The 16,625-nt window shown below is 40.3% G+C and overlaps 1 protein-coding gene across 2 annotated transcripts in view; it reads right to left on the bottom strand.

Moving 5' to 3' along the window:
- Nucleotides 1–211: 211 nt before the first annotated feature.
- The window catches only part of TLE1 (transducin like enhancer of split 1), a 115,982-nt gene continuing 99,568 nt past the window's right edge, over nt 212–16,625 (bottom strand). For both annotated transcript variants that reach the window (XM_015410358.1, XM_015410357.1), the window contains exons 17-20: nt 3,784–3,931; nt 3,065–3,215; nt 2,387–2,463; nt 212–858 (exon numbers count right to left, since the gene is read on the bottom strand). In XM_015410358.1, coding sequence (XP_015265844.1) covers nt 751–858; nt 2,387–2,463; nt 3,065–3,215; nt 3,784–3,931 — 484 coding nt within the window. In that variant the 3' untranslated portion in view covers nt 212–750. The remainder of the gene's footprint in view (nt 859–2,386; nt 2,464–3,064; nt 3,216–3,783; nt 3,932–16,625) is intronic.

Below are 16,625 nucleotides of genomic sequence, written 5' to 3' on the forward strand. Positions count from 1 at the left end.
TCTTATTTTTCCATTTTCTGTAGTACAAGACAATATCTGAATGCTACATCTCTTGCATGAAATTGTCAAATTCTAATAAAACAACAAGTTTCACGGATATAAAGACCTTCTCAAACGAATCACATAGTTCTGAACTAGCTTATTAAAAGTTTTAAATTACAAAAAGGAAAAAAAAATCCTTAAAAAGATCATTTCAAGGTCATCAGGGGGGAAAAGAGACAATTTATTGATACTAAAGCCTTTACTGTAATAAACCAAATATATTTACAATTTATACAAATGGATCTTCAACAAAAAATACAAAAAACCCCATATCCCAAGAGGCAAAACCAGGAAACAAGTTTATCCAAGATACCACTGCTTTACATAAGACGGAATGCAGGTGGAATTGAAAGAACTGAAACATAATCCACATATTCTGGCAATGATCATGATCTTTATGAGGTCCTAAGGGTGCCGGTGGTGGTGGGGGGCTGCAACAGTCTTAAGCTGACTCTGCTTTTAAAATCCACCAAAACTATGCTACTTCATCCATCTTGCCTTCTTGCTTCACAATGGTCCAAGTAGCCAGTTGCTGGATGTCAACAAAGTCGCCTTCTGTTTAATACATGCTGAACAGCATCACGTGAAGATGTGGAAACCAAGTTCTTCCTTTTTTATTAAAAAAGGTAAAGCCTTTCTACTTCTACAAATTAAGAACATTTTGGCCCAGTTCAACTCTTAGAAGTTAAGTTTACAACATTTCTGTTTTCAGTAGATTACTTCATAGACAGTAGCTTTCTTGTCTCCTGAGCCCGTGACTATGTATTTATCATCTACGGAGATATCACAGCTCAACACAGATGAAGACTCTTTGGACTAGAAGAGAGAAAGAACATCACTGTAGTTAAAATTGGAAAAGTAACACATACACGCTTCTTTTCTCTAGCCCTCATGAAACCAAGGTCAGAGTTCATCTCCCTCATATATAAAAGCCGAATGGTGGTGGCACTTGTCTAGAACATTGCACACACTCAGGAATTGGTTGGCGCCCTGGTGTGTCAGAATCTGTCCCTATCCACTGGCTGCATTGCTTGAGTCTCGCCTCCAACATTCTAAACAGTTTGCTGTTCCCCTCCCCCCCATAGCCAGACAGAACACAGTGGTTATTTGCATATGCAGCCTCATTGGCCTTTGCCTCGGAACACAGAGGTCGTTTGCATATGCGACTTGATTGGCTTTTGCCTCTAACATTCTAAACAGTTTGCTGTTCTGAGGTAAAAAGTGTCCAATCTCCAGGTGAGGGCTGGAGATCACTCAGAATTACAACTGCTTTCCAGATGGCAGAGATCTGGAGAAAATGGTGGGCTCTGTATCCTTATATGCTGCTGAGGTGGCCCCCGTATGACAGCCAATGTGACATAGCAGTCAGGGCTTCAGAACACGGGAAAGGCTGCAGGTGTGTAGGGGGTGGAAAGCTGAAGTGAGGGGGAAATAAAGGTAGGTTGATGATTGGCTGGGAAGGAGATAGGGTTGCCAACTCCAGGTGGGAAATTCCTGGAGATGTGAGGGATGGAGCCTGGAGAGGGTGAGGTTTCAGGAGGCGTGGGACCTCGGACAGGTACAAAGCCATAGACTCCACCCTCCAAACCAACCATTCCCTTCTGGGGAACCATCGTTGCCAATCTCCAGGTGAGGGCTGGCGATCACTCAAAATGACAACTGTTCTTTAGGTAGCAGAGATCAGTTTCTCTGGAGAAAATGGTGGACTCAGTGTCATTATACCCTGCTGAGGTCACCACAGCAAATTGACACTGAGTGTCCAAGGCCGGGGCACCCGCCCAGAGCCTCTTTCTAGAGCTCATTGTATTTATTTCCACTAGGAGCCTTTTTCCTAGTATTTCATAAAGCAGTTTGGTGACGGTAAGAGCCAGTGGCAAGGTTTATACGTAAGGACAAATGGTAGCTTCTCATGTTTACTTAACATATTCATATATATTTACTTAGACGCAACGTGGTTAATGATGCAACATTAGGAGACCAGCTGTTGGAGATCCACAGACTCACATATTCCCATTTCCCCTTGTGCATGGCTCAGAAATTACATTTCTGCTTTCATGGCAGAATTTATTTTGTTGTTGTAGCCAAACCACAAATTATTATTTCTTTTAATTAATTTATACCCTGGCTTTCTTCCCTATCTTACATTTTATCCTATCAACAATCCTGTGAGGTCAGTTCAGGTGAGAAAGTATGATGGGCCCAAGGTCACCAGTAAATTTCCATGGCAAAGTGGGGATTGGACCTTGCGTCTCCCAATCCTACTGTGATATTCTCAGTACTACATAAGGATATTACCACCAGCCCCCACCTCCAAATCCTCTTTTTGCTTAGCTGTTACTCTTACCTGGAATATACTGGCACCATATGGGGTCCGCCAAGCATTTAGGAGGTTATCTTTTCCAGTACTTACAAACCATTTGCCTGAAAATGATCAACAAGAACTTAGTAGACCACCCTATACAAACTACCAAATGTATATATTTTCCTGTTCCCTGGTATGTTGATCATATGGCTAAATATAATCCAGGTATGATTAATATGTTAATAGTTCAGTACACTGAACAGCAGAGAATATGGAAGATCACACAGGATAACTCTAGTCCTGATATGCATATCCTTCAATAACCATCTTTTTGCATTTGCTGTGTAGCTTACCAGCAGAGACTGCCTAAAATCAGCCTCACGCCACCCTAAGTTGTGATTCAGATCACCTCACCTTTGTAAAGTGACATACATAAATCATTTAACTAAACAGGCATATATAGCTCAGTAAGGAATGAGCAACATTCAAAATTCTTGACAATCAAACTACCACATCCATGCCTTAATGGTACTGCCACTTTATATACATAAGCTTTCTCTCACAATTTTCCTGAAAAGGATGGTAAAAATGAGTGAGACTTACTTTCCAGCTGTTAAATCAAGATGAAATAAAAGCATTTAAATGTCTCGTGCTTGCCTTAAAACAGCCAGCTGAGGTGTAATTAGCATGTAGAAATTCAGGTGGTTTATTCCAACTTACCACAGTAAGCAAACTTGAGTGACAGCACACAGCTCTCGTGAAGATGAAGCTGATACTTGTCCGGTTTATTTACATGCAGTACTTCCACATTACTACTCTCCATTCCAACAGCAAGCCATTCTCCCGTGGGACAATAGCCAAGGGAAAAAATCTTGGGGGGAAAAATAGGGGTTTATACTCCTTGCACAAGTAACAAGAGATAAAACAGAAAACAGCCTTAAGACATTTTGCATCTCTTAAAACATGGGAGTGAAGATTGTTCCTTTTCAGCACCAAAAGGTAAGATGGAAAAGTAATCAATAAGTAGTGGGTCTTGTAATTTCATCACACATGAAGCAGTGGCATACTTGACTTTTCACCTGCTTTACCTGCCAATGGTTTAATGGCATTTATCCCCCTCCCCATTGCTGTCACTACCCCAGCTTAGGCAAAAAAGGGGGGGGGGGAGAAAGCCAAATTAAATTCAGATAGGCACTCAAAAATATATCAGAATACTATTTTAATAGCAGTCTACATACATAAAAATATATGTCACTACCAGCAATGGCTTTCCCCCAAGGTAAACGCTTTGTCTAAAAGCAGTTTTGGCTATACCAACAGCCTATGTGAATATAATTATTAATATTAATATAAAAAACTTCACCCAACTACAATCTGGAATTTGTAAAGTATCATATTAATCAGTGTATTTTAAAAATATAGGAAGACATATTAGGCACCTGGGATGTGAAGTCATGCTGCTGTAACTGCCTGCCTTCTCTCAAGTCCCAGGATCTCACAGTGTTGTCCAGACCTCCTGTCCAGAGCTTGGTACCATCATTAGAAATGTCAATACAGCTGGCTCCATCTGTGTGGCCCTGGAATTGCCTGATAAAACAAACCAGATTGAATAATGATTTCCTGCCAGAACGCAAGGTAAACACTGTTGTATTGTTAGTTTTGGACTCTGTATGTGTGTCATCTCCCCTGCGTCAACTGATGTGTAGCAAAAAACAACCCTGCCCCCCACAACCCTTGACGTGAAATATGCTCACTGTACACAAACTATTCTGCAGGTGCCAGAGAATGTGAAATGGACCACAAAGCAGCTAAACAAAATCAGCTCCACATCTGTACAGATTTGCAAAGGTAAGAAGACTATTTAAGAAGCTGTAACATAATCCATTATGACACTGGGAAATAAAAACTTAAGCGATTACTAAACTAACCTAAAAAGTACAAAGGACAAATTGCTTGAGCAGAGGCAGGCAGTTGTTTATAGGGTTTTTTTAAAGCTGTAAATCAAGAATGTAAAAACACACTAAAAAGATTCAACTACATAAACTCATGCAGGAAGGGATCCAAAACCACTAAGTTTTCTACTTACAGTGGCTGAGCCTGCAAAATGATGCCCTTGGTAGCAAATAGGCCATGAGCAGTGTTCCTGTTATGCTGTGCTTGGGCATGCTAGTGCACTAATTTTTAGCCTGAAATGCACAGATTTTTGCCTGAGCTCAGGGCAACATAATTCTCTCCTGCTTACATCCTTCTTCAGGGCGGCTGCTGCCTCCCTCAATCACACAGGAGAGATACAAAGCCAAGCCTCCCTTCCCTCCATTGGCTTTCAGGAGGGAGAGGAAGAGAAAGAGAGAGAGAGAGCCCACACACAAGAGAGAACAAATTCAGAGTCCCATGGCATCTTTAAGACCAACAAAGTTTTATTTAAGGTATAAGCTTTTGTGTGCACGCACGCTTCTTCAGAGGGAGGGGGGATTCCAGAAAGATTAGCTAAGTGTTACTGCATTTTGTTCCAGATCCAAGTCTTTTGCACACACACCTTGGAGCAGGAAAAGGTGCATGCGTTGCCTCTTGCAAGCGACCTGAAGGTTGTACCAAACTATCAATCTGTACTGGGGAAGAGGCTTGCAAAACAGGGCTTGGCTGGAGCAACAGGGTTCCCTCCAGTATGGTGTAGTGGTTAAGAGTGGTGGACTCTAATCTGGAGAACTGAGTTTGATTCCCACTTGTCCACATGCAGCCAGCTGAGTGACCTTGGGTCTGTTACAGTTCCCTCAGAGCTGTTCTCTCAAGAGCAGTTTTCTCAGAGCTCTCTCAGTCCCACCTACCTCGCAGGGTGTCTGCTGTGGGGAGAGGAAGGGCAGGAAATTGTAAGCCACTCTGAGACTCTGAGTGAAGAGTGGGGTATAAATCCAACTACTCCTCCTCCTCCTCCTCCCTACCCCACTATTTCCTCTTTCCATTCCTTGAGAACCCCTACAGCTGTCATGACAAAGAGCACGGAGGCTGCCCTTTTTGTTTGCAATGACTGTCACTGCCACGTGGACTCCTGAAGAGAATACAGGATGGGGTGGGCAAGGCAGACATAGCTTGCAATGGGATGTGCAAGTGACAAGAATGCCCATTAGAAAGAAGGGGAGAGCCAGGAAAGCCCATGGACTCCCTTGGGCTGCACAGAAAGATTGCATAGGGTGCCAGGAAAACCAGCAATAGTGGCTCTGGGAGTGGAAGAAGGGCCCCTGTGGCTAGAATTCACGCTCTCAATGTGCAATGATTGTTTTGAAAGTGGAAGGAGAGCCCCTGGAAGCAGGGTGAGTGCATGTGATCTCAGAGAGCAGAATGACAGCCCTGGGACAGCCTGGGAGGAGAATAAGTTTCTCTGGGGGGTTTGAATGACAGCCTGGAGGGTGGTATTCCTCTGGACAGCCCTGTTAGTCTATTGCAGCAAAATAAAACAGAAATCTAGCATAGGGTTGCCAGCAATTTCAACATTCAAAATGCTTATTGCATAACAAAGTCCAAGTCTAATTCAAAATGATCCATAACATGAAACGATGTGAATAAAGATTACGTATGAAAACAAAGTGCTTGTGTGCATAGTTCTTGCCAATACAGGGTGTGGGTGTTGCTTGTTTTCTTTTCCTGCTTTTTGTAAAGTATTTTCCAATTGCAGAATCCTGTTTCTTTATGTTTTATGCAGGTGTGTCTAATTAATGATTTCCTTGTGAACTTAAGTGGTATGTTTTTTTGCACTTTTCTAAGCATATTGCTTCAGCTTTAGTGCTTGATGTGAAATCATGTTGATTGTATTGATTAGTTTTATTTTTGTTTCATTTCATGTTTTTCCTTTTGTACAGTGCATTTTTCATGTATATGTTATAGAATCCTTTGGATACGTGAATGTATTGTTCCTGTACTCTCTTCTGAGGAAGCATTCTGTGAAATGATTTTCAAGTCAATGGCATTGTTAAGATAAGAAAGAAATCAAGGAACACCCACACCTTTTATTGGCAAGAACTATGCACACAAGCACTTTGTTTTCTTAAGTAATCTTTATTCAAGTCTTTTCATGTTATGGATCATTTTGAACTGGACTTGGACTTTCCTATGCAATATGCATTTTGAATATTGAAACTGTGACCTTATCATTCTTCATCGGACTTTAGATGATTGGAACTTTCTAATATAATATAATTTGTGAATTGTTTTCATTATTGTCCATGGTGTTTCTGTTTTGGCTTCCACATGGAGATTGGCAACCCTAGTACAATTTGACTCACAACTTTAATGCTAGAGGCTCTTTTGGCTCACAAAGTAGAATTTTTGTTCATAACACAGTCATAAGCTGTCATCATTATTTAACATTATTTTATGTTTTGAACCTTGGTGTTCAGAAATCCCTCCTCTCAGTAACAATCTTCCTAATCCCTAAATTGGATTTTTCCATACTGCAATTAGTTTTTTTCCATGCCGTAACAGCAAAAGGGGAAGAATGACTATCATGGGACTTGTTATGAATCATAGTATGACTGAAGTCATTGGTCTGAAAATTCAAGGAGCGATCAGTTAGTGCATTCTTTTTATTGTCTACTACAAGTGAGGGTAAGAAGTGAACCACAACAAATCAGCAGCCAATTCTTAGTACTCAGGAAACTTGGCAAAAACTCACTGCTACACAATCATTAAGTACATAAACAGAGGGTAAAATATTGGCTTCTCTAAGTTCACTATATGAACCTAAATGACTTCTCCTTTGTGCAGGCCAATGGGGAAAAAGTCAAAATTTTCTTACCACATTAAGGTTTCCTGATGTCTAATCTTCAGGTTTTATTTATATCATGGCCAGTATTCAACCATTACTTGGTCCTATTTTGGGAGTTTAGTCCCAGAAGTTCCTTACAATTTACCTACGTTTATCACTCTTCTCTTGAAACAACTCACACAGATGGGTTATTTATTCCAGTGACCATAGTGTATCCAACCATCCTCCAAGGAACCTTCCTTCAGTCTTCAATGGAAGCTGAGGAAGGCTTCACATTTTGCTCAGTGGTATGGAACAAGGGTAGGATCCACCACAGTTTATTCAAATTGTCTGCAGGATTATTATTTTTTGCATCCTGCAGTAGTTTTCCATATGATGAATTCCCAGACACGCAGATAGTAGATGCCACAAAGAGGCTACTCTCCTGGCACAGTGCGTACCCATCTGCTCCTATGGTTTGTTTGCTTGTTTTTTACTGCTGGCACATTAACTTATAAGAATTAAGAAAGAAATGGCCGCAAGCTGAAACATCATCTTCTTCAGACATTGCTTTTCCTTACTTATACAAGTCTGGAAGAACTAATAGAACATTAAAGATGTGGGGTTTTTAACATCCTTCTCTACATATCCATGTAAAATACAAAGCAACACTGATGTCACACAGCTGATCTCATGAAACATTTCATGAAAAATTGTAAATTGACTACTTACAGTTATTTATTTCTATTCCCTAGAAAAAGGTTCACTTTCATGTTACAGTGCCTACTCATTTAAAGGCCAACCCATCATGCAATCAGCTCTCAAATGGATTTTATGGTAACATGGATGAATTAGGGGAACAGTGGACTGCAAAGGTGGGAATCAGAGATATGGTGTGAAATCTCAGTGCAGCTACATTACAAACACTGCAGCTCCAACTATGCTTTATGGATTAGGTGCGAAAGACATAAATGATCACGAATCTCAAGTATAACTGAAGCCAGATCTGCTTGGACAAGACAAAGACATCTACATTTCTTTGACAACCCCCTTCTCCCCCCCCCCCCACCAACCAGGGCAAATATTAGTCCAGAATTGAATGAATGGGTTGGATACAGATGAAAGTTTCCAATGGCAGAATGGAACTTTTCTGCCTCCCTTATCTCATTGCATTACCACTGCTCTCTATGAAATTCTTCTCCTGGGGGAGCAGGGGGCCTGGAGGACTGACATGAGGAGGACCTGCAGTGGAAAGGGGGGGGGGTTCAGTCTGTGTTTTGCAATGCAGTGATTGCACTATGCAAGCAGAAATTGGAACTGGGCATCAAATCAGCACAATGTCAACATTCATTTTAAAATGAACACCACAACACTATAAAGATGGGCTTGAATAAGGAACACCAGATGATGTCCTATTAGCCAGAAGGTGGGATGAACAGCATTTTAAGAAGCCAGCATGTGGGGCTTCAACGCTCTGCATTGCCCTTTTCCCTAATTAGAAGAAACAAAGTCAGAATATACAAATGTGGTTTCTTTGCATAATATGTAAAAACTACATACTTTGATTTACTTGAATGTTAGACCTTAGTGTAGAATTTTGATAGCCCCTTTAGATGCAGACTTTACATATCACTTTTTGTAATTAAGATAACTAATTGGATCTAAGTGTCTAGAAATGCTTAGTGCATAAACTTTGATGCTTTAAATAGCCTCTCATTACCAAGGCAGGTGCAAATGTTGTTGTGCTTGCTGAGATTTATTGTGGGCCACTGCCAATTTTATAGTGATGTATCAGAAGTTATTCTTGTGGTCGACCAAACACTGTCATATTACTATGCTATTTTAGGCAGATAAAAGTCACTGCCGTGCCAAGATTTCTACATCAAGGTATATCAATACATTTATTCTTCAGTCTTGAAGGCTCAACAGGAAATAGGCCACAGAAATTACTGATGTGGGCATTATGTTAATTGTACCCCCTCCCTACCACCATTCTATTCTTTGGAAGTATTAGAGACTATAAAAGCAATCTCTTAGGCTCTCAGGAGATCAGCAGCCACACACACACACACACAAATTAAAAAATACAGAACATGAGCTAATTTCCAACTTTATCCTTTCAGTTATGCAAAAGCTTTAAGTACTGTCCAATGCTTTTACACCATTGCTAGCATGACATATCCCAACAATAGTATAACTACCTCAGTGTGTCCTCTCACCCTAAAAAAAAAGAATGCTAATGGTGATAAGCAACAGACTGGTCTGGAAACAATGCAAGTTCCTTGATGGCAGAAGAGAACAACTGCAAACCCATCATTTGGGTTCTCCCAACAGTGACAGCAGCCACGAAATTAAAAGATGCCTGCTCCTTGGGAGGAAAGCGATGGCGAACCTAAACCGCATGATAGATAAAAAGTAGAGACATCACCCTGCCAACAAAAGTCCGCATGGTCAAAGCAATGGTATTCCCAGTAGTCATGTATGGCTGCGAGAGTTGGACTATAAGGAAGGCTGAGCGCTGAAGAATAGATTCTTTTGAACTATGGTGCTGGAGAAGACTCTTGAGAGTCCCTTGGACTGCAAGAAGATCAAATCAGTCAATCCTAAAAGTAATCAACCCTGACTGTTCCCTGGAAGGCCAGATAATGAAACTGAAGCTCAAATACTTTGGCCACCCAATGAGAAGGGAGCACTCACTGGAGAAGACCCTGATGCTGGGAAAGATTGAAGGTCAAAGAAGATGGGGACGGCAAAGGATGAGATGGTTAGACAGTGTCATAGATGCAACGAACATGAAATTGAGCCAACTTCAGAGCACAGCGGAAGACAGGAAGGCCTGGTGTGATCTGGTCCATGGGGTCGCAGACTCGACTGCACGACTGAACAGCAACAAAAAACAACAGAATTCTCTGGCTTTCTCAGACATTCAGCTAGACAATAACTAGTATTATATAATGTTGTATTTACACCAAACCAACTGGAATGGAGCTTCCGAATACCTTCTAGGAGTTCAACAGAATAATAGAGCTGAAATATGAGAAAGGTTCTTATTTGCCTAAACATATTATTTAAGCTGATCATGGTTTAGGCAGAAGAGTCATACTAGACTACCATTCCAGAATTCATTGTTTTATGAACTGTGAAATCTTGCAGCTTTTATTACTAAGGAGAAACCTTTGAAGAAACAATCCTATGATCTATCACCACTGTCAGTAATTAACTAGAAGTTAAAACACAAAGAGATTCCTAACATTCAAATGAAAGGCTTTGACAAAACAGATGCAATAACGTAGTTAACTGGAACTGCTGATGGTGCAGAGGATGTGTGCTGCCCTGTGGGATATGGAACAGAAAGTGGTACACAGCAAATGGAAATCAAGGAATGATAGGCTGAAAAAAGAATGGGAGAGACATGAGTGGAAGTAGGCAGGTTACTATGTTGCAATTAAGGAGCAGTAGAGGAATTAAAGGGTCAGTTGAACATAGGAGAAGTTCTGGAGCTGAAAGGGCCCTCAAGAGGACAAAGATGTACTAAAGCATGACCAGCAATGGAGGAGAGACTCGTGATTTGCATATGAAAGGCGAGCCAGTTAATTTTGTAATGGCTTGCCATAATTTCACTACAATACTGTCAACTGCCCACTACAGGAACAAATCCAAAGGGGAAAAACTGGTCAGCCTCTCATTATTTACAGATTTAGGCAAAAAGATTTTTGTTTTAGTTTATACGTTGTACCTAAATGCATGGCATGCTAAAAGCAATTGAGGGCAACCAGGTAGCCTGAAAATGAGCTATTAATATTCTGGTCACTCAGCATTTCCAGAAATGTTTGCAGAGCACACCTGCTGTGCTTTGAGGAAGCAAAGATGGCTATCAGCCATTAATCTTTTTTAAAAACGTTTATTTACATATAGTCACAAATAAAAATTGTTTGAATGAAAAAAATTGGGCACCTGCTAGCCTTTTCAACATCCTGCACATGCTCTCTCCCTGCCACCATATGTAAAATTAAACTTTCCACATGCCATTGCAAATATTTTAAGTACTTCCGCTAGCCTGAAAAACTTCATCAATGCATGATGAAAGATGTCACACATGATCAGTTAGCTACAACTGTAGCTAGTTGTTACATAGACCTAAGAACAGGTTAGCCTGAAAATGCCAATAGTTTTTGGAAAGGAGATAGAAGGGGCACAACTGTGTGTACACAAAAAGCATTAATAATTGATGCCAAATTCTAAATAGTGTATTAAGGAAAACTCAATTCTGAATAAATTATGTAAATTAACTTCACACATGCAGAGACGGACAAGGAATATTCTGAAAGGGACCAATTCACACATCTGGCCACTGAAATCTTGCCAAGTAGTTTGTCTGACCTGAGATTCCACCAGGCATTGCACATATACTTTAAGTGGTAGAAAAGAGTAGGAGTCCAGTAGCACCTTAAAGCCTAACAAAATTTGGGGTAGGGTATAAGCTTTCGTGAGTCATTGCTCACTTCTTCAAATACAGATAGAACTTTAAGTGGTCTGATGGGCTGCACTTTTAAACATGCCATTGCAAATATTTGTGGAAACAGATAAAGGACTGTGAAGGGTTAATTCTTCCAAGACCCAGAGAGCCTTGAGGCTGTTCCAAGAGATCTGACTGGTTAGCATCAGCTGATCAGAGAAAGTCTGGAGAGAGCTTCATACTGAGGATTCAGTCAGATTTCTGCCTTGACTGAGTTGAGTACTGAGTGTCTGATTTCAGCCTTAGCTGAGAGCAGTTTAACACAGACAGGAGAACAGCATGGAAATCAGCAAGAAAGTCTGGGAAGTAGGTGAAGACTCCCATTTGGGCCAAGGAAAGGCGATAGATCGTCTAGAGAGAGAAGAAAATTCCCTACGCAGTCAAACAGGGAGTTAGCTCTGAAGAGTACAGAGATCCCTGGTCTGGTGTGGTTAGAAACTGCCTGTAGAAACCTTAAAAGTCAGAGAAAACTCTCAAGACAAGTACTGATGTTTCAAGAGAAGGGGTTTGGGTACTGGAAAGAATGTACCAGCCTTCTGGAAACCAAAGGAATCAGAGAATATTCAAAGAAAGTGTACTGTAGTGTTTGGGGAAAACACTGGAACAAAAGCCCCTCAGCATAAAGATTTAAGTAACTCTGGCTCCGATCAGATACAGAAGTTGCCGCGGGAGCGGCACGAATGCCGGGTGGATTATAAGGACACAATCACACAGCAACATCTGGCCAGTGTAGCGCACCCGTTGCATCCGGCCGAAGATGCAGAGTAAAAAGCTACCTCCGAAAGTCCACTAGCAAACGGCTTGCAACTGGCTGCTGCCGGACTTTCTTTGTGTGATCGCTCCAGCATGCTACTCTTGCGTCGTTGGAGTGCGCCAGGAACGTGCGCCGAGAAAGGAAATTGGCGTCGCATCTGATCGCGTTTGCAGCGGGACACACTGTGCCGCCGCAAACAGCCACGCCTCCCCCCCCGCATTTCCCGGCAAGTATGAACGGGACCTCTGAATAGCTTAAGAAACTCTCACTAACCTGGAAGAAAAGAATTAAAGTTTGTGCATGTACTGGTTTTACCTCAGAAAGGTCAACCTCTGATTTCACCTGACTTTCCCCCCTCTGTATTAAATGAAATATTTTGTTATTTTTGAATTTCAAAATACCTCAAGTGCCATTTAAGTTGCTTAAGTTAAAGGGGGCCCCCACCCCTTCCCTCAGGTTCCTGGCCTGAGCCAGCAGTAAAATATCACACGGTCACAGGGTGGGACATCCAGAGTTCTTCAGGAAAGAAGAAAACACATTACGACGGCAGCTCAGTCAGTAAAGGGAAAGAAAAATGGAGGGAAAATCTTGCCTTTGAGGGAGGGAAGTGGTAAGGGCTAGAATGTTGTGGTTTTAAGGAAAACAGCATTGCACTTACCTGTAACTGTTGTTCATTGAGTGATCACCTGTGCAGTCACACATGGGTACTGCACAAGCACAGGCCTACCACTGGGAGGTTTTGGAATCTCAAAAATGCTTGAGGGTGCTCCGCCTCCTCCCCAATGCTATTTCCCATCTTTTGCAGCATGGTATAGAAGGGGCAGAGTACCCTTCCCTCAGTTCTTCTCTGCTGGAGCCACAGTGAGGTAACATTATCAGGTTTATTTTAAGAGCTCACAGCAGGGCAAGAGAGGGGGATGTGTGACTGCACAGGTGACAATTCAATGAACAACAGTTACAGGTAAGTATACCCGTTTTCATCATCATGGTACCTGTGCAGTCCCATATGGGACAGTAGTGAGATTATTTAACAATCATAAGAAGGCCAGTGTGAGCCCTCAGAGACTGTAGGACCATTCTTCCCACTGCTTCATCTCTCATGGCATCTATGTCCATCAAGGAGGAAGACCATATTGCAACCTTGCAGATGGAGTTAATAGTGTTTTGTCCTTTTTCATGTTTTTTATTGCCTGGGAAATTTCTTGAATTGTTATTGTTTGGTTTAAAATTTTTCTATGACAAACATTTTTTGTATAGTCCTGATAGAGCATTGATAAATTGGTCTTGTATTTCATTTTCTGCATAAGTAATTTGATCTCCTTTCTTTACACTTGTTATTACTCTTTTTTTCTTCCTTAGACAGTATGCCAAGAATCTGCCAGATTTGTTCACATTTAAAATGCCTCTGGTTTGGAAAAAAAAATTTCTATACCTCTTCCATTTCTAACATGTCTAATTGGGTTGTTGTCTGTTCTCTGCTAGCGTGTCTTTATTGGAGGTTTTGTTTGTGCCCTTGTTCTAATCTCTGGATTTTTTCTACTATTATCTTGGTTTCTTCTGATTTTTCTCTTTTCTTCTTGGTAGCAGCTGCTAGTAAAATTCCTCTTTAAAAAGCTTTGCTTGCTTCCCAAATTGTAGCTGAGGACGTTTCTTATGTATTATTTTTTAAAATTCTTCCACATTTTTCTTATATTTGCTTACTACATCTTCTGGAAGTAGAAGAGCATCATTTAATATCCATTTTCCTCTTGATTTTCTGTTCCATTGTCAAACTACTTCTATGGGATTATGAACTGCAAATATTTTCAGTTGAATGTCTGCTTTGTCTAGATTTATTGTTGCTTTTTGATAGCCAGCAGATATGTATTATTGAATGTGCTTGATGTCTATCCAAAAAGAACGTAAAATCTCTACCATTTGCATTCTCAGTCCTCCAATATCTTCTAATTTTAGCATTTTGAAATATTGGAATACATTTTGGGGTAATTTACCACCTTTAAAATTCCTTGATCTATCCTTCTTTGGATCTAATACTCCATATGTCTCCAAATATCATTATATCTTCATCTAGTATATTAGTATATTAGGTATTTTCCATTTGGATCTCTTAGTTCTAATACATCTAATTGTGGGTTGCTTACATAAATAGCTACTCCACAGTTTTGTTTTGATCTGAGGCAAGATATACTTTACCTAATTTTTTATTATTTAAAATAAGATTAATGTTTCCTCTTTATGTGAGTTTTTTGTAGGCATAAAATATCTGCATTTTGCTTTCTAAGGTGATTGAAAGTTGTCACACATTTTGAGAGAGAGTTCAATCCATTAATGTTTACTGATACTATTTTTTATTTTAATATTTTATTTTAATATTATTTTTTATTTAATACAATGTGAAATACAAAAGAATAAAAATTTCAACTTATATTATAACAATTCAAAAATATAACCAGCCTCAATAATGTGAATTATTAGGGTTAATTCCTTTATCTGCCAGGTAATTTACCACAGGAAACGAAAGAGCTTGAAATGTCTTTTGGCTACAGTTTTTCCAACATTTTGGGCTCATTTTAGAATTAATGCGGTAGATTCTTGTGGGAGGAAGGTATCATCTATTTAGGACAACCGTTTCGTCTTCTAAGCTCTTAGTCTTTGAACTTTGCTTTGAGTTGCTGGGAAATTTTCCTTCAGTTCCTCTATGTAAATCCTCTGCTTGCAGTTCTTCAACCAATTGCTTGGCTTGTTCTTCTGTCAGGATTACTTCCTCTAAGTATACCTCTATTGCAAATGGTAGTTTCCAGTGGTACTTCATTTATTTCTCTTGTAAAATTTATCCCAGAAAGTCAAAGTCTTTCATTTTCCTTAATATTTTTGTTGGTAGATCCTGAAAGATCTATTAGGAAGTTGGCATGTACAATCCACCAGTGGAGGGAACATACCACCTGCCTTGGGATGTTTAAGCTCTTTAATTGATGGTGCAAAGGGGGTTGAAATTCCTGAGAAACCATAACTGCAAGGGATGAATATGTAGCCTTGCATGGGGTACTTACATGGTAGAGGCCATTAATCCTTGCAGTTTTTGGATTAGTATGGTGGGCTGAAAGACATTTCTGACAATGGAGTATGTTTAGTGTGCTTGCCAGGAACCTTTCTGGTAGTGGGGAAGCTCTGGCTAGAGGAGAATCCAACATGGTGCCTATGGATACCTTCTGCATGGGTTCCATCTTGAATTTTTTGCACTGACCTATAGGTTCAATGCTTCGAGTGCCCCTAGTATGAACTGCAAGTCTGCTTGGAGCTTTGGGTCAGTATCAAATATTATCAGCCAGTTGTTGAGGTATGGGTATATCTTGCACTCCAGTCTTCATGGGTAGGCCTACCGCTACTACCAAATTGGTGAATATCCTAGGTGCTGTGGCTAGCCCAAAGGGAAGGACCATGAATTGGAAATTGCAGGAATCACATTGGAAGTGAGGATGTTTCTTCTTCTTTTTTGTAAATCCCCGGAGGGATATTTTTTATTTTGCAAATACTACAAAAACTACAAAGAAATATTAGGGCAGGGACTACAACTAGGGATAAAGGAAAGCAAACCCCAAGAGGAGGAGATCTTTTCACTGTTAGTAAAAATGTTAGTATTATAAGTGTTAATATCACAATATACTTGTAGAGTTCTTGCTTATAACAATTCACTATTTTTATGTAATTTCATTAGTTGTTATGAGAGAAATCTCTGATCATCTTCTTGTTCTTCGCTTCAAAAGACCATTTTCCAAGTCCTTCTGCCTTTACTTCGGCTTTCTGTCTCTAAAATCATATACCACTCTGGCAGGTCCTGCACTCTTTTCTGCCGCAGAGTCCTCTTCCATTCCAGAGGTAGCAGAGTCACTAGACTTCGTGTCTTCCTCTTTGGACTCTTCATCTGTCCCCAGCTGACATCTCAAAAATTCTTTAGCTTTAAAAGTGGAGTCTATCTTCTCTCTTCTATCGTTGATCTTAAAGATGACACACTCGGCACCGCCCATCTGTACGATATCCCATTAGTTTAGAGAAAAGAAATTAAGTCCTTGTAATTTTTCCTCTTTTGTCTAATTTCAAATGGAATGTCCTTTAAGGTTTTAATGGTTCCATTTCCCATTTTCAGTAGAGTTGCTGATGTTGCTTTTAAAATGGCATCTCTGGTTTGTCTTCTTGAAAACCTGACCACTATTTCTCCAGGTAGGCTATTCTTTTTAATGTAATTGCAGTATGCCCTATAGGCTGACTCCATTTC

The sequence above is a fragment of the Gekko japonicus genome, unplaced genomic scaffold, assembly GCF_001447785.1.
Source record: "Gekko japonicus isolate JY-2015 unplaced genomic scaffold, Gekko_japonicus_V1.1 scaffold1661, whole genome shotgun sequence".
Lineage (NCBI taxonomy): Eukaryota > Metazoa > Chordata > Lepidosauria > Squamata > Gekkonidae > Gekko > Gekko japonicus.